Genomic DNA, 20,843 nt, shown 5'->3' with positions numbered 1-20,843 from the left:
AGTTGCTTGATATGCTATTCTTAGCTGGCTGTGTAAAATTGAAGATTGATCAGACCCAGCAACTGCACTAACCAAGACCAGTCAGGCAGCTATTGCTCCTGTCTGTCCCTGACTGCCATGTACATTCACGCACACAGGCACACAATCCAAACATGCCATTAGAGAGTGCAGTAAAATGATAACACACTGCTGTTAACTTGGAACAAGGGGTTTATATCTCCTGGCACGGCACACACATGCCAGGACTGACAGACAAATATGAACTGTCAGTATGTAGCCATGATATTAACAAAGGTTGGCCATAGAGAAGAGATTCATGTGATTCCAGCGAGAGGCTGGACATTGTTCTGGTTATTTGAAATGATAGGAACACACAGCTATTGAACACCATTTGCATACAAAGAGTGAGTAGGTGTGCGAGTGTGTATTAAAAATGTGAAAAAGAGTGGTTAGTTAGCTAGCATGAAGCATTAAAAAAAAAAAGAAAAGAAAAAAAAAAGAAGTGTCCATATTTACAGGTATGCATTTCCATACCGGAGCAGTCGAGTGTACTTACATACGGTACCTGCTCAGATTACATTGTGTACGTCAGGGCTAATCAACCATATTCTCACAGGGGCCATACGTAAAAAAGGTTAATTGCACGGGGGGGTGGACATTTTCCACATGCTATTACTCTTCGGAAGAACTGTATAAAAAGCAACGCACACACCAATAAAGAACTTTCTTAAATTAAATGTTGCTCAAAGTAATTAGGAAAGAAGCAGAGGGTGCTCAACCAACGTGAGTCGAGCTGCAACCAATTTTTTTTCATAATCGTTGTCAAGGACACAACTATTAAAATATTTCTAAAAGTAATTACGTCATTTTAACCTGAAGACTAAGCATCTCAATTAATAATAAAAAGATACTCTGTCAAATCAGGTAATGCCAAATTCCAGTCTGAAGGAAGTATGTTGAGAATGAATTTCTCTCAGTCATAAGGTGTGTTTCTTTGTCACACTCCCTTCTAACGAATCCATGTGACCACAGCGGGGAAAACAGAAGGCATTCGGGAAAGTATTCAGACCCCTTGACTTTTGTCACATTTTGATATGTTACAGCCTTATTCTAAAATGGATTAAATCACCCCCCCTCAATCTACACACAATACACCATAATGACAAAGCAAAAACAGTTTTGGAAATTTTTGCAGATGTATAAAGAAAACAAACAGGAAATATCACATTTACATAATTATTCAGACCCTTTACTCAGTACTTCGTTGAAGCACCTTTAGCGATTACAGTCTCAGGTCTTCTTGGGTATGACGCTACAAGCTTGGCACACATGTATTTGGGGAGTTTCTCCCATTCTTCTCTGCAGATCTTCTCAAGCTCTGTCAGGTTGGATGGGGAGCGTCGCTGCACAGCCATTTTTAGGTCTCTCCAGAGATGTTAGATCCAGGCCACTCAAGAACATTCAGAGACTTGTCCTGACGCCACTCTGGCGTTGTCCTGACTGTGTGCTTAGGGTCGTTGTCCTGTTGGAAGGTGAACTCTCACCCCAGTCTGAGGTCCTGAGCGCTCTGGAGCAGGTTTTCTTTAAGGCTCTCTGTACTTTGCTCTGTTCAGCTTTCCCTCGATCCTCACTAGTCGCTTAGTCCCTACAGCTGAAAAACATCCCCACAGCATAATGCTGCCACCACCATGCTTCACCGTAGCGGTGGTGCCAGGTTTCCTCTAGATGTGACGCTTGGCATTTAGGCCAAAGACTTCAATCTTGGTTTCATCAAACCAGAGAATCTTGTTTCTCATGGTCTGAAAGTTCTTTAGGTACGTTTTGGGCAAACTGCAAGTGGGCTGTCATGTGCTTTTACTGAGGAGTGGCTTCTGTCTGGTGGAGTGCTGCATAGATGGGAGAACATTCCAGAAGGGCAACCATCTCCACATAGGAACTCTGGAGCTCTGTCAGAGTAACCATCGGGTTTCTTGGTCACCTCCCTGACAAAGGCCCTTCTCTCCCAATTGCTCAGTTTGGCACTCTACAGACAATCCATTTGACCTCATGGCTTAGTTTTAGCTCTGACATGTACTGTCAACTGTGGAACCCTAAATAGACAGGTGTGTGCCTTTACAAATCACGTCCAATTTCAAGGCTCATAGCAAAGAGTCTGAATTATGGATGCACCGATATGACATTTTTGGCCGATACCAAAAATCAGATATTTTCCTTGCCAAACCCCCACCCCAAATAACGCACCGTTATCTCTTTTTTTGCGGCTTTAAAGCATTCTGGTACAGTTAAATAGTTAACACACACAGCGGTCTAAGGAACTGCATCTCAGTGCAAGAGGCGTCACTACAGTCCCTGGTTCAAAGGCCATCACTGTAAATAAGAATGTGTTCTTAACTGGCTTGCCTTGTTAAATAAAAGGTTACACACACACACACCACACTGAACAAAAGGTTATTTTGTTGGCATTTACCTACATTATGTCTCCCATTATCATATGTAGAGCATGGTGGTGACACAGTAACGAAGCGCCAGACAGAATACCACCCAATCGATTGTTCACAGCCTCGAGTACTTTTGTAAGTTTTAACCTCATGGTCTGTGTCAGCAGTTTTGTTGATCAGGTGATAGTTGAGCTGGCGTTTCAATGCCATGACAGAGGTATCGCGTCTGCTGCAGAAGCAGTTGACTAGCTTATTTCTCAAGTGAGTTGTTCGAATGGCGCTAGAAGTGTGTATATGTTTCAATCATGTTCTCAAATGCCATTGAAATGGCAGCAGTGGTATGACCATCAGCACATTCTTGAGCATGCAACACGGCTTTCCTCAGTACGAAATCACCGTCGACCCACTGTGCAGTCAGACTTGGCATGCCCATGGGGCTGATTTCGCCGGTCCAAATGTCAGTCGTGACGCCCATAGCATAATGAATTCCATTATCTTGGCGTTAATGGATTTCGCCTCTCAAATGACTGCTCAACTTAAACTTGTTGGAAGTGTGCGCTTAGTATTTTTCTGCTTTTGTTCTGTGTAGCGCTGTGTTCTTCGTGGCGTCATTACATCATCTACTTACATTAAACACGTATGCACATCAGCTTTGACATCGGATTTGCACATTGCCGTTAAACTAGACATTGGGCCGATGCCAATGTCACCATTTTTCGGTAATATTGTCTGATTCCGATATGCTCACCGATATATCACGCATCCCTAGTCTGAATACTTACATAAGGTAAGGTTTGTTTTTTTATACATTTGCAAAAAAATTCTAAAAACCTGTTTTTGCTTTGTCATTATGGGATATTGTGTGTAGATTTATGAGGAAGAAAGTAACCTACAGCAATCAGCTATGATATCAAGCCCTTCATCATTCCACTCCACTGCCACAACGTGAGGAAAACGAAACCATTGGCAGCTAGAATCAGATACAGGGAGGAATAAAATTGTAACTGTGACTATAAAAAGCAGTTCTCTGGTATCGAGACACATGCAAATCAATGCTAGCTGGTTTCCTTTATTAATTTGCAAGGTCAGTTAAAGACCTCACAATTGTCCTTTCCCCTACAGATGGATCTATGGAATTGTCTAGGAACAACTATGTAAATTCACCCTCACAGCTTGTTCAAGTCAGTTAAGAATAAAATCTTATTTACAATGACAACCTAGGAACAGTGGGTTAACTGCCTTGTTCAGGGGCAGAACAACAGATTTTTACCCTGTCAGCTCAGGGATTCGATCCACCAACCTTTCAGTTACTGGCCCAATGCTCTAACCACTAGGCTATATTAAAGATAATCTAACAAATAAACTACCATACTGAGTGTAATGACTCAGCACAGCTGTCAGTAAAAGTTAATTTAGCAGCTGACAATTTCATGATTATCGTCATCAGTGACTTTATAACCAATTGTGTTACCAAACCTCATTCAAGGTTCCTTATGGCAGCTGGTTATACAAGATAACATGTTTTTTTTTGTAAAACAGGTGAGGAGGTGCATGACCTTGACATTGTGCCAAATTAAACAAAACTAAATGTATGAACACCTGCCCTTATTGGGTCTTGTAATTGAATTTTCATAAACGGAAACTCTGACCTCCTGAACTCTATGTCGTGTCATTACTGCAGCTTGGTAAACATAGGTATTTTTGCTTCGTCACCAACCATAATACCAGTTGACACTCCCAGAGAGGAAGTGTTCTTACTCTTTTCATGTCCATATCCATCTGCAAGTAACGTTATTCCAAAATGTATTGCTGATTAAGAGAAGAGAAGCATGGATACTATACATTTTCTCTGCAGCAATATTGTTATGTTGCTGTCACTCGCTGACAAAGTAACAGTGTTTGTTTATTTTATGGAAACAATGTGGCAAAGCATGTTGAGTTCCAGGAAGGTTTGCTATTTCGAGTTAGACAGCAAAATTCTAAAAGTTCTTCAAAGAATAAAATATATATAATTTGTTTTAAACGCCTGACATTGACGGTAACGTTATCTGTCCACGCACCAAAGGTTGAAAAACGATGTATTGGAACGTATGCAATATAAATCCGCAAATTCTCGACATTCACTAAATGCTTCGTTACCTACCCTGCACCCTGGCAAAAGGCAAACAAAAGGCTTGAAAATGTAAATGTAAACATTGCGGCAGGAAACCCAAGTGAATTTGTTACAGTGGCTTACCTCTTCCATTTCTTGAATAATTTTGTTAAGTTTGTCATCATCTTCAAGCATTTCGTTGAGCTGCGTCATCGAGTAAGAGCTAAACTTGTTCCAAAAACCAGACATTTCTGTCACATCTGTTCTAAGATTCTTTCTTCCCCTCAGACCCCCTTCGTTGAAGCACTTTCACTCTCACGCGCTCCGAAGACTAAACAGCTTGGCTGAAAAAAACGAGCAAGCTCCAGACTGTAACCGGAAGCTGTGTGTCTCTGGCACAGGATTGGAGGTGGGAATATATGGCGTCATACTGAATGTAATACAGTCGAAGAGGCCTCTGCTACGATAAAACCAACAGGCAACAACAAACAATATGTTTTCAGTAGCCTGGTTGCAGTCATGTCTTTGTTAATTCAGTACATTCACGTTTACTTGTGCAAAATCAAGTATTGGACAGCATCCACATGAAATCTAATCTATTCAGCAATGATAGTGTCATATAGTTTCAAGACATTGCAATTCCCATTGCATAGAATAAATATAGTCTGCACATTCTCATCCAGTGAAGGCACCTCTCTGTCCTGTATACAGTATACGTTTACAAATTAACCAGATACAGAAAGGCCTAGATGCACACAGAGATAACTTTACCATTTCCACCTAATATTGCAATTATAAATAAAGTATCACAATACTATTATTACTACACAATACTATTACTACTACTATGTTTTGTACGTCATACAATCAATGATATTAACGATATTCATACACTGAACAAAAATCTAAACGCAACATGCAACAATTTCAAAGAGTTACATTTCATATAAGGAAATCATTCAATTGAAATATATGCATATATTCCTAATCTATGGACTGCAATTAATTAATTAGGCCCTAATCTACGGATTTCACATGACTGGGACAGATCTGCATCTGTTGTTCACAGATGCTTTTCTGGTGTGACCACCATTTGCCTCATGCAGCATGACATATTTCCTTCACATAGAGTTAATCAGGCTGTTGATTGTGGCCTGGTGAATGTTAATGGTTGTGTGAAGTTGCTGGATATTGGCGGGAACTGGAGCATGCTGCCGTACAAGTCAATCCAGAGCATCCCAAACAAGCTCAATGGGTACATTTCTGGTGAGTATGCAGGCCATGGAAGAACTGGGACATTTTCAGGAAATGTGTACAGATCCTTGTGACATGAGGCCGTGCATTATCATGCTGAATCATGAGGTGATGACGCGGATGAATAGCACAACAATGGGTCTCAGGATCTCGTCACGGTATCTCTGTGCATCCAAATTGCCATCGATAAAATGCAATTGTGTTCGTTGTCCATAGCTTATGCTTGACCATATCATAACCCCACCACCACCATGAGGCACCACAATGTTGACAACAGCAAACCGCTCACCAACACAACACCATACACGCTGTCTGCCATCTGGCCGGTACAGTTGAAACCTGGATTCATCTGTGAAGAGTACACTTCTCCAGCGTGCCAGTGGCCATCGAAGGTGAGCATTTGCCCACTGAAGACCATTACGATGCCAAACTACCATCAGGTCAAGACCCTGGTGAAGACTTGGGCAAGCACACAGACAGTTTGTGCAGAATTTCTTTGGTTGTGCAAACCCACAGTTTCATCAGCTGTCCGGCTGGCTGGTCTCAGACGATCCTGCCGATGAAGAAGCCAGATGTGGATGTCCTGGGCTGGGGTGGTTACATGTGGTGTGCGGTTGAGGCCGGTTGGCTGTACTGCCAAATTCTCTAAAACAACATTGGAGGCGGCTTATCGTTGAGAAATTAATATTAAATTCTCTGACAACATCTCTGGTGGACATTCCTGCACACTCCCTCAAAACCTGAGACATCTGTGGCATTGTGTTGTGTGACAAAACTGCACATTTGTGGCCTTTTATTGTCCCCAGCACATGGTGCACCTGTGTAATTATCATGCTGTTTAATCAGGTGCATGGATTATTTTAGCAAAGGAAAAATGCTCCCTAACAGGGATGTAAACACATTTTTAAATAAATTTGCTTACTGTACGTATAGGAAAATGTCTTGGATAATTTATTTCAGCTCATGAAACATGGGGCCAACACTTTACACTTTACATGTTGTGTTTATATTTTTGTTTAGTGTAATATCACCACTAGGATTAACTAATTAGCGTGTTGCTCATTCATGTCCAGAAGAACTGGTCAAATGACTACTCTTATTGATTATTCAATAACAAATATTCAAGGTTTTGAACACTGTAAAATAGACTTGAGTTGAATCTATTCAACCTAATGTGCAAATAAAACATCAAGGATAATGTAATGCCTTGGTTTCAAGGCACTGCTCAGCAGTGCCAGTCAGTCAGTGTTAGCTACCAATAAAGCCCTAGGAACCTCTCAGTAGCGTGGTGTTCAGATTTTGACTCGCTGGCACTGCTGCTATCATGTCCGCTCTGCCTCCGCTGACTACCACCCTCAGATGTCCACCTCTGGAGGGTTAAGAACGGCCTCCGTCTCGATGCCCAGGACCTGCCTCTGTACCAGCTTGCAGTAGAGCCCCCCCTTGGCCATCAGTTGGCTGTGTGGTCCCTGCTCTACCACACAGCCGCGGTTGATGACTATGATGTTGTCTGCCCTCTCTACTGTGCTGAGGCGGTGGGCGATCACCAGCACTGTGTGCTGACGCATGATGTTGTTCAGAGCCTGCTGGACCTGGGGAGAGAGAACAGAGAGAAGATCCTAAGCTACACTAAAAGTCAAATATGACATAGCATTCAGAAAATGAGATAAAGTGCCATCAAATTAGAGACAACCGATAAAGAGAATATGTCAAAGATTAAATAATAATACTGACCTTTTTAAGCCAGCATAGTTACAATGCAGAGAGTTTGGTTATACTAAAAAAGATTATCCAGGGTTAATAGTATCTAGTATAGTTTAAGACTTGGTCTGATTAAAGACAGCAGAGAGGACACCAGCAGCTGAGAGTTATTATAATAACATTAGACTGCATTTAATGAACTAGGTTATTGTTATGAAACTTGAGGAGCTGCATAATACAGAATATACACTCTTCCTCTCTAAATCCATACTGTATCTTTATCTATAATTCACGACTTGATCTGATTAAACCCAGATCACAGCCTGTCTCCTTACAACATGTTCGCTCTCTGCATCCAGTGCACTGGTGGCCTCGTCCAGGATGAGAACATGTGGGTTGCGGATGAGTGCCCGTGCGATGGCCACCCGCTGCTTCTGCCCCCCTGACAACTGGGTGCCCTTCTCACCCACTCCTAAGAAAGGAACGAGGAACAATTTCATTGCGTTCAAGATCTTAAAATAGAAATGCAAAATCATATGCAAATAGTGAGGAGAGGTTATTATGTTGTGTTACTCAAAAATTATATGGCCAATGTTCATGAAGTATGTTGCAGTAAACATAACATTTTGCAGTTTTTAGTTTGCTATTTTAGATTCACTACTAGGACCCCTGGGGGTGCTTGGCCTATCCACAGGGGGGCGTCCTTGAGAAGACTCAGTAGACCATAGGCTTACTGGTAAAATGCACATGATGGGGTACTTCAGATGTACTCTGGACAGATCAAAATTCAGATAGTGGTATAGTAACCAAAAAAGGTTGGTAACCATTAGTTTAGGCAATAGCATTAACGTCACCTGTGTTATAGCCGTTGGTTAGACCGGTGATGAAGTCGTGTGCGTTTGCCTCGGTGGCAGCCTGCACCACAGCCTCCATAGGGATGTCAGTCAGTCCATAGGTTATGTTCTGCTCTACAGAACGGGCGAACAGGACAGGCTCCTGGCCCACTAGTGCTACCTGCAACAACAACACAGTGAGAGGCACATTCTTTCTGCACGGGGGTTCTTTACCAGTCTTCATCTTAAAATGAATATTGATGCCCTCTGGTGGTTGAAAGGAATAAGCTATCTAGCACGAGACAGAATATTTAGATTTCATGGAAAACGTCTCAGGTAGACAGTGATTGTGATTTAGGTTACGCAGAGGCTTAGTTGTACACATTGTAAACAACGAGTTCAAATGCCAGAGGAGCAATGTGGAGCACTGACCCGCGAGTGGAGGAAGCCATGCTGGTAGGTGTGCACCGGCCGGCCGTCCAGCAGCACCTGGCCTTGTTGTGGGGCGTAGAAGTTCTCTAAAAGACCCACACAGGAGCTCTTTCCACTGCCAGATGGTCCAACCAAGGCTGTCACCTCTCCAGGCCGCAACGTGAAGGATACACTCTGGAGAAGAAGAAGAAGATTAAGAAAAATGTAAAATCCCATTTCGCTGATATTTTTTTTATCTAAAGTGACTTAGTCGTGCGTCCATACATTTTTTACATATGGATGGTCCTGGGAATCTACCTCTACCAACTGAGCTACAGCGGACCACCAAGAAGAAGACAAACCATCTGTTCATATATACCCAACCATCATGTCATAGGCATACATATATCATTAATATAAGTTTAGACATGATAAAAAGCACTGTTGTGAAACTGACTAATTGACGTGAGCACGTTTTAGTATGTTTATAATCATAAAAGTAGCCTAGCAATAGTGATTAGGGTGTTATGGTTTAGATGGAATGATCTATGTGCAGTTGTATTTTGCTAGAGGTAAAGTTCAAAAGAGGCCTGTCTTTGAAACAAAAAGTTTCCATAAGGGTGAGATAGGAGCCATATGTTAGATCTAATAGATTGTATACTACTGCCCTATAACACTGTCTTATAGTTTTACTGTTTTATATCATTGTATCCTCTCAATATCTTTTGCGTCCTTATATTATGAATAGATTGCTTATTCACAGAAATAGCTCTTTGTGTATGAGGATAATGATCTATCGGACTGCGACAGGCTGCAAGAATATGCACTCCCTAGACTTAAGGGTTCTCCTGACTGATAAGAAGACCGTGAGATGCGTGGAGGTGTAGCAAAGGTTCCAGATTTGAGCTGGTACGATAGCACCACCTGCCTAGCAACGGAGATGAATTGTTCCTACACACAGAAGGGGGTCTGTTTGGAAAGGGGGGCGGGGCTGAGGCCTAGTTGGAGGTCATTAATATATGTGCTTGTGACTTCATATCTTGTCTTTGCAGCTGTATGACCCAGTGTGGCGAATAAATCTAGCACAAGCTTGTTTCGGAGTACGACTGGAATTTGTACCGGAACTTAGAACCTAACAGTTCCGACATTGATCAATACAGTAGCTTTCCTGTATGATTGATAGTGTACCGGCTGGCTTTGCTGCATGGGGATGACATAAAAGCTTACTACTGGCATGAAACGATACAGAATTGCCTGACAACAGTGTTTCTGTCTTTGGCTCCACTCATCAGTCTAGCTTTGAGCCCAAACCTAATGGTCAGCTGACACATACCTTTAGAATGTCTGTTTCGGGCCGTGTTGGGTAGGAAAACGTGACATCTTTAAACTCGACCAGTCCTTTGCAGGTGTCGGGGACCTCTTTCCCATCATGTTGGTGTTTGGGCTCCCTGTCGATATACTCAAACACCTTCTCAGCTGCTCCCACTCCCTGCATGAGACCTGTGTAGACCGATGCTATGCTCTGTAACACAAGTTATTCAAAACAGGGGACAAAGGATAATACAATTAGCTAGGTAGCTGTCTTACTTACGGTAATATAAGGTGGTTAAAGGGATAGGTTGTGATTGTCATGTGTACAGTTAGAGATGTATATGAATGAGTCAGAAATACCTCCAGGCACTCTCCTAGCTCCAGCTCATATATGACGAAAGATATCAGGGTGCCTCCGCTCATCTGCTCAGTAATGACCAAGTGACCACCATAGAAGAGGATTGCCACTTGAAGAACAAGTTCTGAGATCTGGAGCAAGCGAGAAACACATTTGAATGTGCCCCACGACCAAGGTAAAGCGAGCAGATACAGTGGATACAAAAACACAAGCCATAAAACATGAGGGAGCTCCTTAACACTCAGTCCTCATCTGAGCTTTATTTTATTTATTTAACTTGTATTTAACCAGTCAAGTCAGTTAAGAACAAGTTCTTCATTCTTATGTACATTGACGGTCTTACAGGCGGTAGCTACTGTACATTGGTGATACCTACACAACTGGACCACATGTAGAGGGCGTAGGCCAACGCTTGCTTCTTGTTCAGTTGAAACATGACATGCAGCCTGCCATAGTAGGAATCAGCCTCCTGTTCCTCATTGGCAAAGCTGCGCACCGTCTTCATGGATGAAACAGTTTCCTCGGCCACCTGGTTAGCCTGAGCCAGGGCAGTCTGGACCTCTTTGGTCAATCTCTGATGATGAGAACCGTGGAAAGTTTAACAAGTAAAAGTGCAAACTAAATACTGTATGATTGAAGCTTTTAATAAACAAGTGTTCAAATGTATTACAATTTAATACATGGGCTGGGGTGAAGTGTGTATGTGTGTACGTGTGTGCATGAGAGCTTGTGCATGTGTGGGTGTGCATGCTTGTGCGTGTGTGTATACAAGCAGCAGAGTGAATACCTTGTAGTACTCCCCATACACATTGGAGATGACTGCAATGAAGGGGAATCCCATGATGGTGACCAGAGTCAGCTTCCAGGACATCCCAAACATGAAGATGAAGAACCCTATGCCCTTAACCATACTCCTCAGGAACATGTTGACGTTTTGAGAGATCAGGTCACTCACTTGAGTAGTGTCAGAGGTCAGGCGAGAGGTTATGTCACCTGCAGGACAAACATTTTTTTTGTGTGTATTTTTTCCAAACTCTTTCTGAATTATTTTCATTATTTAACGACAGGTTAGGAGCAGAAATATGAAGGCAGAGTAGAGGGAGAAATGTGTAGGGCTTTTGTGCATTTGTGGATGAGACTCCGAGCTTAGGAGAAAAGCTTTTACACTATAACACTTAAACCCCACAGGCTTTAACATAGTGTTGGGGCAAAATGGTTCTGTTCCAGTCTAATGTTATGTAAAGGCTTGAGTTGAATACTGTAAGAACTGGTTAGAACCTGTTCTTGTTTGTACAAAGCTTGTACAAAGCTTTATTAAGCTGGAGACAAGTACCCCTTATCTCTCATTTAGCCTTTTTTTAAACTTGTTTTTTTAACTTAATTTGTACATCATTTTGCCGCTACAGTCTCTGAGAATTTCTGAGAATTCGTAGGTGATCGAATAAACCCCCACTTCCTTCCATTCTGCTAGCAAACGTGCAATAGATGGACAATAAAATAGATGACCTAAGTGGAAGATTAAACTACCAACGGGACATTCAAAACTGTAATAAACTGTAATATCTTATGCTTCACGGAGACGTGGCTGAACGATGACACTATCAACATACAGCTGGCTGGTTATATGCTGCACCGGCAGGATAGACCATCGACAGCTGGTGCACGATATCTAAGGAAGTCTCAAGGTTTTGCTCGCCTGAGGTAGAGCAATAGTCATGATAAACTGTAGACCACACTACCTGCCTAGAGAGTTTTCATCTGTATTTTTCGATGTTGTTTACATACCATCACAGTCAAAGGCTGGCACTAAGACAGCATTGAATGAGCTGTATTCCACCATAAGCAAACAAGAAAACGCTCACCAAAGGCGGCGCTCCTAGTAGCCGGGTCTTTAACTTCTTGGTGACTGGGGGGCAGTATTGAGTAGCTTAGATGAATAAGGTGCCCAGAGTAAACTGCCTGCTACTCAGCCATAAAAGCTAGAATATGCAGATTAATTTGTATATTGGATATAGAAAACACTCTGAAGTTTCTAAAACTGTTTGAATTATGTCTGTGAGTATAACAGAACTCATAGCCTATCGAAGATACTGTGGGATATTGGCCATGTTGCACTTCCTAAGGCTTCCACTAGATGTCAACAGTCTTTATAACCTTGTTTGATGCTTCTACTGTGAGGTGGGGCTGAATGAGAGGGGATTTAGCCAGGTGTCTGGCAGATTGCCAAGAGCTCGTGACGCGCGGTCATGTGAAAGTTAGCTTGCATTACATAGCTTTTCTACAGACAAATGAATTCTCCGGTTGGAACATTATTGAAGATTTATGATAAAAACAACCTAAAGATTGATTCTATACTTCATTTGACATGTTTCTACGATCTGTAATATAACTTTTTGAACTTTTCGACCGACTTTTCAGCTGGACTTGCACACGCGCTTGGATTTGTTGACCAAATGCCCTAACAAAAGGAGCTATTTGGACATAAATTATGAACTTTATTGAACAAAACAGACATTTATTGTGAAACTGGGATTCCTGGGAGTGCATTCTGATGAAGCTCATCAAAGGTAAGTGAATATTTATAATGTTATTTCTGACTTCTGTTGACTGCACAATATGGCGGATATCTTTTTGGCTTGTTTGGTCTCTGAGCGCCAAACTCAGATTATTGCATGGTGTGCATTTTCCGTCAAATTTTTTTAAAATCTGACACAGCGGTTGCATTAAGGAGAAGTTTATCTAAAGTTCCATGTATAATGGTTGTATCTTTTATCAATGTTTATTATGAGTATTTCTGTAAAGTGATGTGGTTCTCTGCAAAATCACTGCATGTTTTGGAACTACTGAACATAACACGCCAAAGTAAAATTTGATTTTGGGATATAAATATGCACTTTATCGAACAAAACATACATGTATTTTGTAACATGAAGTCCTATGAGTGTCATCTGATGAAGATCATCAAAGGTTAGTGATTAATTTTATCTATATTTCTGCTTTTTGTGACTCCTCTCTTTGGCTGGAAAAATGTCTGTGTTTTTCTGTGACTTGGTGGTGACCTAACATAATCGTTTGTGGTGTGTTCGCTGTAAAGCCTTTTTGAAATCAGACACTGTGGCTGGATTAACGAAAGTTTTATCTTTAACATGGTGTAAAATACTTGTGTGCTTGAGGAATTGTAATTATGAGATTTTTGTTGTTTTGAATTTGGCGCCCTGCACTTTCATTGGCTGTTGGTGGGGTGGGACGCTACCGTCCCGAATGTCCCAGAGAGGTTAATGCAGGGAAACCAAATTTCTATCAGTATGTTAAATTTGCAAAAACAAACTCTGGACCACCTTTACTCCACACACAGGGACCCATTCAAAGTTCTCACTCGCCCTTCATTTGACAAATCTGACCGTAGTTCTATCCTCCTGATTCCTGCTTACAAGCGAAAATTAAAGCAGGAAGCATCAGTGACAAGATCAATAAAAAAGTGGTCAGATGAAGCAGATGCTAAACTGCAGGACTGTTTTGCTAGCACAGACTGGAATATGTTCCGGGATTCCTGCGATGGCATTGAGGAGTACACCATATCAGTCATTGGCTTCATCAATAAGTGCATCGATGACGTCGTCTCCACAGTGACTGTACGTACATACCCAAACCAGAAGCCATGGATTACAGGCAACATTCGCACTGAGCTTAAGGCTAGAGCTGCCACTTTCAAGGAGCGTGACTCAAATCCGGAAGCTTATAAGAAATCTTGCTATGACATCCGACAAAACAACAAACAGGCAAAGCGTCAATACAGGACTAAGATCGAATCGTACTACACCGGCTCTGACGCTAGTCGAATGTGGCAAGGCTTGCAAACCATTACAGACTACAAAGGGAAGCATAGCCGAGAGCTGCCCAGTGACACGAGCCTACCAGACGAGCTAAACAACTTCTATGCTCGCTTTGAGACAAATAACACTGAAACATGCATGAGAGCAACAGCTGTTCTGGAAGACTGTGTGATCACGCTCTCTGCAGCCAATGTGAGTAACACCTTGAAAGAGGTCAACATTCACAAGGCTGCAGGGCCAGACGGATTACCAGCACATGTACTGCAAGTATGCGCTGACCAACTAGCAAGTGTCTTCACTGACATTTTCAACCTCTCTCTCTCCGAGTCTGTAATACAAACATGTTTTAAGTAGACCACCATAGGGCCTGTTTCCAAGAACACTAAGGTAACCTGTCTAAATGACTACCGGCCCATAGCACTCACGTCTGTAGCCATGAAGTGCTTTCGAAAGGCTGGTCATGGCTCACATCAACACCATTATCCCAGAAACCCTAGACCCATTCTAATTTGCATACCATACCAACAGATCCACAGAATATGCTATTTACATTGCACTCCACACTGCCTTTTCCCACCTGGACAAAAGGAACACCTATGTGAGAATGCTGTTCATTGACTACAGCTCAGCATTCAACACCATAGTGCCCTCAAAGCTCATCAATAAGCTAAGGACCCTGGGACTAAACACCTCTGCAATTGGATCCTGGCCTTCCTGACGGGCTGCCCCAGGTGGTGAGGGTAGGTAACGTGATCGAAACAAAGGATATAATTGTGGACTACAGGAAAAAGAGGACCGAGCATGCCCTCATTCTCATCGATGGGGCACGACAAAACCTATTCCCCCTCAGGACTGTAAGGATTTGGCATGGGTCCTCAGATCCTCAAAAGGTTCTACAGCTGCACCATCGAGAGCATCACTGCCTGGTATGGTTGCATCACTGCCTGGTATGGAAAATGCTCGGCCTCCAACCGCAAGGCACTACAGACGGTAGTGCGAACGGCCCAATACATCACTGGGGCCAAGCTTCCTGCCATCCAGGACCTCTATACCTGGCGGTGTCAGAGGAAGGCTCTAAAAATTGTCGAAGACTTCAGCCACCCTAGTCATAGACTGTTCTCTCTGCTACCACACGGCAAGCGGTACCGGAGCGCCAAGTCTAGGTCCAAGAGGCTTCTAAACAGCTTCTACCCCCAAGCCATAAGACTCCTGAACATCTAATCAAATGGCTATCCAGACTATTTGCATTGTCCCCTCCTCCCCCCTCTTTTACACCGCTGTACTCTCTATTGTTATCATCTATGCATAGTCACAATAATAACTCTACCTACATGTACATATTACCTCAACTAACCGGTGCTCCCGCACATTGACTCTGTACCGGTACCCCCCTGTATATTGTCTCGCTATTGTTATTTTACAGCTGCTCTGTAATTATTTGTTACTTTTATTTCATATTATTATAAATATTTTTTTTAACTGCATTGTTGGTTAGGGACTCGGAACCTGTTGTATTCGGCGCATGTGACTGAGAAAATTTGATTTGCTTGATTTGATTTAATCAGAGGAACAAGGGAAAAGCATGAAGGGAAGGAATAAAGAGAAATCTTGAGAGCTCACCTGTGTGGTTAGAGTCAAAGAAGCCCACCTCCTGACGCATCAGAGATCTGAAAAGAAGATTCCGCAGGCGAAGATTCAGTCTGGCAAAGGTTAGATTAAAGAGGCCACCTCGTACTCCAATAGCTATAGAGCTAAGGAGAGACGCAAGAAATGAAACGCAGTCAGAGATACATTATACGCCACAAACACACAAGATCAATGTATATATTGTCGAATCAATAATAGATATGCAGCATGTGCAAGACATCAAAGAAGATATGGCACACAACAAGGACAACCAGTTAACAAAACACACGCCTTGTGATCACTGTTCACGTCAGCATGGCTTACCTGACTAAGGCCAACACTGTGAGAGTGATCAGGGGCTTGGTGAAGTACTCCATACTCTTGTGAATAACAATGCCATCTATAGCCTGCCCAGTGTAGTAGGGGATGAAGGCCTCACCTATAAAGTGGATTACAGAGTACCATTAAATGTTATGAAAAATAATAAGCACAATTGTGTAAAATAGAAATGCAGTTTATAGATATATTTTGATTTGTCTATAACGAAATGAAATGAGTAGGGTAGAGTATTTTTTTATTTAACCTTTATTTAACTAGGTAAGTCAATTAAGAACAAATTCTTATTTACAATGACGGTCTACCCGGGCCAAACCCAGACGACGCTAGGCAAATTGTGATACAGCCTGGATTCAAACCAGGGACTGTAGTGATGCCTCTTGCACTGAGATGCAGTGCCTTAGACCGCTGTGCCACTCAGGAACCCCATCATGCTTTATTCATGGTACATGAGTCATTAATATCATTTGTCACTCCTATAATTAAACAATAAGGTCCGGTGGGGTGTGGTATATGGCCAGTATACCATAGCTAAGGGCTGTTGTTATGCACAACGCAACGCGGAGTGCCTGGACACAGCCCCTTAGCCGTGGTATATTGGCCATATATCACAAACCCCTGAGGTGCCTTATTGATATTTTAAACTGATTACCAACATAAGGGCAGTAAAAATTAGGGCAGTAAAAATAAATGTTTTGTCATACATGTGGTATACGGTCTGATATACAACGTCTATCAGCCAATCACTATTCAGGGCTCGAATCACCCAGTTTATAATGAGTAGTAGAGCAACATTGCAACCCTGAATGCAATACCATGCTGCTATGAGTTCAGTAATAAAGTCTTAAATACAAATGCATGGGATCCAAACAGAACTTTCAAGAGGCTGGTTATGTTTCTTCATTACACATCTTCTGTGTAACTATCTCATGCAACACTGTGTAATATGCCAGCCTCACAATGGTGATGATCTCTACATTAATCAACTTGACTTGTCATCTGTTGGGCCCACGAGTTCTTCCTGACCATGGCCAGGCCAAATAATTGATATGACCTGACCAGGGAAATCCTCAGTTCCCTAGTTATTGTCTGTACCTAGAGCCCTGCGTTGTTCCTGGTCAGGTCATGTGTTCAGGAAAAACGCAGGGCCCTAGTCGTCTGTGCATTGTAATTAAACAAGTTGCCACTTACACACAGCAGAGATGAGGAGGAAGAGGAAGGCTACAGAGAGCAGCCCAGCGTATTTACTGCAGTAGGACAGCAGACGCCCCAGTGTGGCCCCTGAGTTCTTCTGGTCCTCTGTTCCTTTCCTGCTCGCCCTACTCCTCTTCTTCTCCTCATGCTTCTGCTGCTCCTCCACCTCCTCAGTGCCATTCTCTCCTGCTGCCTCCACTAGCCTCTCAGTCTCCTCACAGGCATTTCCTCCACCATCTCCCTCTCCGTCAGTCACAGTGTTAGGATCCCTTCCCAGGAGCCTCCAGAGGAGCACGGTCCCCAGCACTGACACACAGGTCCAGGAAAACAGACTGAGGAACCAGGGTTGGTGAGCCAGATTGCCCTGCTCTGAGAGCATCAGGAGCTTAGCTAAGGCGTAGGTGCTGATGGTCAGGCAGATTAGGAGAGTCAGGGTCCCCAGGGCAGAGACCCTGCATGGCCCGTCCACTCTGTTCCATAACACCCCTATGGAGGCCCCAAGCAGAAGGCAGACTCTGACCAGCATAGTCCCCCAGAGGTCCAGGACGGAGTGGAGAATGTCAAAGTTCTGCACATCCTCTGTGAATATTGCAGTCTGGCAACCATGTAAGTAGAAGACAGTGGTGACAATAACATCCACCAGGATAAATAACAAGATACAGCTCACCACTACTATGACCCCCATTACGTTTCAGTCTATCCGTGGAGAGATAGTGTCCTGTGAAGAATGAACAAGTCTGGGGAGAAACAAGAATACAAAAAGCTAAAACTGCAGCCTATTGTTTTGTTTTAATATTGTTGCTATTACAATACATTTATAGGCTACTACAATTATATGACGTTTTTTTTTCGAACAAGTGTTTTGAATTCAACCCAAATGGAAGTTCACCGAACTACACTGAACAAAAATATTAATGCAACATGTAAAGTGCTGGTCCCATGTTTCATAAATGTTCCATACGCACAAGAAGCTTATTTCTCTCAAATTTGGCGCACAAATTTGTTTACATCCCTGTTAGTGAGCATTTCTCATTTGCCAAGATAATCCATACATCTGATAGGGGCAACAGGTAGCCTAGTGGTTGGACTAGTAACTGAAAGGTTGCAAGATTGAATCGCCAAGCTGACAAGGTAAAAATATGTCATTCTGCCCCTGAACAAGGCAGTTAACCCACTGGCTGTAATTGAAAATAAGATTTTGTTCTTAACTGACCTGCCTCGCTAAATAAAGAGCAAGATCATTACACAGGTGCACCCTGTGCTGGGGACAATAAAAGGCCACTCTAAAATGTGTAGTTTTGTCACATTACACAGATGTCTCAAAGTTTGTGGGAGCATGCGATTGGCATACTGACTGCAGGAATATCCACCAGAGCTGTTGCCAGAGAATTTCATGTTCATTTCTCTATCATAAGCCACCTCCTATGTGAATTGTGCAGTATGTCCAACCTGACTCACACCCACTGACCACATGCATGGCATCATGTGGCTTATGGTTTGCTGATGTCAACATTGTGAACAGAGTGCCTCATGGTGGCAGTGGGGTTATGGTATGGGCAGGCATAAACTAGAGACACAATATAGATGACAATTTGAATGCACAGAAATACCGTGACTAAATCCTTAGGCCCATTTTTAAAGGTATCTGTGCATATCTGTATTGCCAGTTATGTGCAATCCCCAGGTAAGGGCCTAATGAATTTATTAAAATTGACGGATGTCCTCATATGAACTGTAACTCAGTAAAATCTTTGAAATTGTTGCATGTTGCGTTCATATTTTGTTCAGTATAAATGCCTACCGTGATCAATGATCACAAATGCACCCGTGACATCAGGTTTCGACAAGGTTACTGTATCACATTGACCTACCGTGCGGCGCTCTTATCTCCTCTCGGATATTCGATCACTTTCCTTGAGACAGTAATTTATTATGTTTTAGGCGACATGGCCTAATCGCCACTCTGTCGCATTCTGAGTTCATATCGATTTGCACTTAAACTGCACTGGTGATCCTTTATGCAATGTATATTGAAACCGATCATATAAATGGTGTGCGAGGCTCCTCCTACAAGATCATCCCAGGACGGAACTGGCGGGGCAATCCAGAGAGCCGGTATTTCAGAGTCCTTCCGACACAGTGCTCCCTGCGCTAAATCACGTGAGTCTCGTCAACCTGACTCAATAGCCAGAGCCTGCAGTGTATTATTATTATGAGGTTTATTCAAAGAGTCTCAGAGATTGTGTGTGTGTTTTGTGTGTAAGAGAGATATTTTGGACAAACATAGGAGAACTGATGTATTTATTTATTACAATGTGCATTAAGTGACTCATAATTTCCATGTGAAAGTCATATTTATCACTTTAGGGGTGCCGAGTCTGTTAACAAGACTTTGTTGTGTGGTGATGTCCCTATTCAAAGATTATTCAGTAGAATGTGGGGCCTATGGGGAATTTTGAATCCATGCACAACAATAAACTTTTAAGCCATCATTTGGTATGGACCCAAACCAATGAATAACATTTCTTCCCTAAAGCATGTAGCAGAGCTGAAATTCAAAGTATTCATGAATGACAGATTGTGGATATGAAGTATCCCAAGTGTGGGCCCCCCAAAAGCTGATGCTGGCTCCAAGTGCACTGCTCCATGACATTAATGAGACTTCATATCCGATTTTGAACAGAGGTGGAAATCTAGGTGCATTCTACATTATCTAGTGTAAAAGTATTCATTTCATTCACCTCTTGCTGAAAACAAATTGGCCTTTAGCACCTACAGGCATCACAATAGCAATGACAAGACCACAAATCCACCAGGCACTGCTAGAGAAATCCTATGTATTTGGACATGTGACCAACCCAATAATTCATCAATATTTTTGGTCAGGATTCTTGATGTTGGTTGCCTCTATGTTTGCCAATCTTCTCTCAGTGGTGAAGCTGCTTAGCTATGTGGACAGAATGTCTCCATCACAGCACTGAAGCGAGACAAATAATTGAGCCATCAATACAGTCACTGTATGAGTCTCAATTCTGTACCCTGTATACCATAACCACAGCATAGCGGGCCTCAATGAACATCAGAAACCAGGGGGTATTCCAAGTCACTCTTTTTGTCATCTGAGCAGCTTTGCTTAGTGGCGAGGACTGTTTCTACAGGGAAAGACAAGTAAATGCTCGGTTTCAGTTTTTTCTGGGAGGGTGACTCTCCCGAGCAAAACATAGGGTCGGTGACTTTGAAAGTGATGGAGGGCATGTTCCGAGATCTTCTCTTGGCATTCTTCCTCTCCTGTTTGTAGGCCGCATTCATGTTGGCGATCACCTGTAAGCACAAACAATTATTTACCATTTCCAATGGAATCCAGAGAAAGCTCACATGGGAATGTCACACATGACCCACAGTATGTCCTGATGAATTATGCTTCCCAAAGAGCAAGAGGGTTGAAGTCAAGTGAGT

General features: G+C 42.6%; 2 protein-coding genes across 2 annotated transcripts in view; both read right to left on the bottom strand.

The window, feature by feature from the left end:
- The window catches only part of LOC135543892 (vacuolar protein sorting-associated protein 37B-like), a 35,126-nt gene extending 30,245 nt beyond the window's left edge, over positions 1 to 4,881 (bottom strand). Inside the window, exon 1 of the mRNA XM_064971208.1 lies at positions 4,675 to 4,881. Within this exon, the coding sequence (XP_064827280.1) occupies positions 4,675 to 4,779 (105 nt within the window). The 5' untranslated portion in view covers positions 4,780 to 4,881. The remainder of the gene's footprint in view (positions 1 to 4,674) is intronic.
- Positions 4,882 to 6,712: 1,831 nt separating this feature from the next.
- Positions 6,713 to 19,474, bottom strand: abcb9 (ATP-binding cassette, sub-family B (MDR/TAP), member 9). The gene is made up of 12 exons (XM_064971199.1): positions 19,259 to 19,474; positions 17,385 to 18,124; positions 16,182 to 16,296; positions 15,852 to 15,982; positions 11,186 to 11,391; positions 10,775 to 10,972; positions 10,401 to 10,529; positions 10,063 to 10,251; positions 8,751 to 8,924; positions 8,340 to 8,499; positions 7,821 to 7,957; positions 6,713 to 7,376 (listed from the first exon to the last, which is right to left on the bottom strand). The coding sequence occupies exons 2-12, from the start codon at positions 18,070 to 18,072 to the stop codon at positions 7,140 to 7,142; spliced, it is 2,364 nt and encodes a 787-aa protein (XP_064827271.1). The 5' UTR covers positions 18,073 to 18,124; positions 19,259 to 19,474; the 3' UTR covers positions 6,713 to 7,139.
- Positions 19,475 to 20,843: the final 1,369 nt, after the last annotated feature.

The sequence above is a fragment of the Oncorhynchus masou genome, chromosome 1, assembly GCF_036934945.1.
Source record: "Oncorhynchus masou masou isolate Uvic2021 chromosome 1, UVic_Omas_1.1, whole genome shotgun sequence".
In the NCBI taxonomy this organism is placed as follows: Eukaryota; Metazoa; Chordata; class Actinopteri; order Salmoniformes; family Salmonidae; genus Oncorhynchus; species Oncorhynchus masou.
Note: the sequence above shows the minus strand (reverse complement) of the source record. Positions and strands in the feature narration are given on the sequence as shown.

What these genes read in the sequence shown, in the direction of transcription:
- abcb9 (XM_064971199.1), bottom strand. Translation starts at nt 18,072, where the DNA reads ATGGGGGTCATAGTAGTGGTGAGCTGTATCTTGTTATTTATCCTGGTG. An exon ending in CTTTGACTCTAACCACACAG is followed by an intron (nt 11,392 to 15,851) that starts GTGAGCTCTCAA and finishes TTTGTCCTGCAG; the next exon opens with GTGACATAACCTCTCGCCTG. An exon ending in CCGAAACAGACATTCTAAAG is followed by an intron (nt 8,925 to 10,062) that starts GTATGTGTCAGC and finishes CTTCTTCTCCAG; the next exon opens with AGTGTATCCTTCACGTTGCG.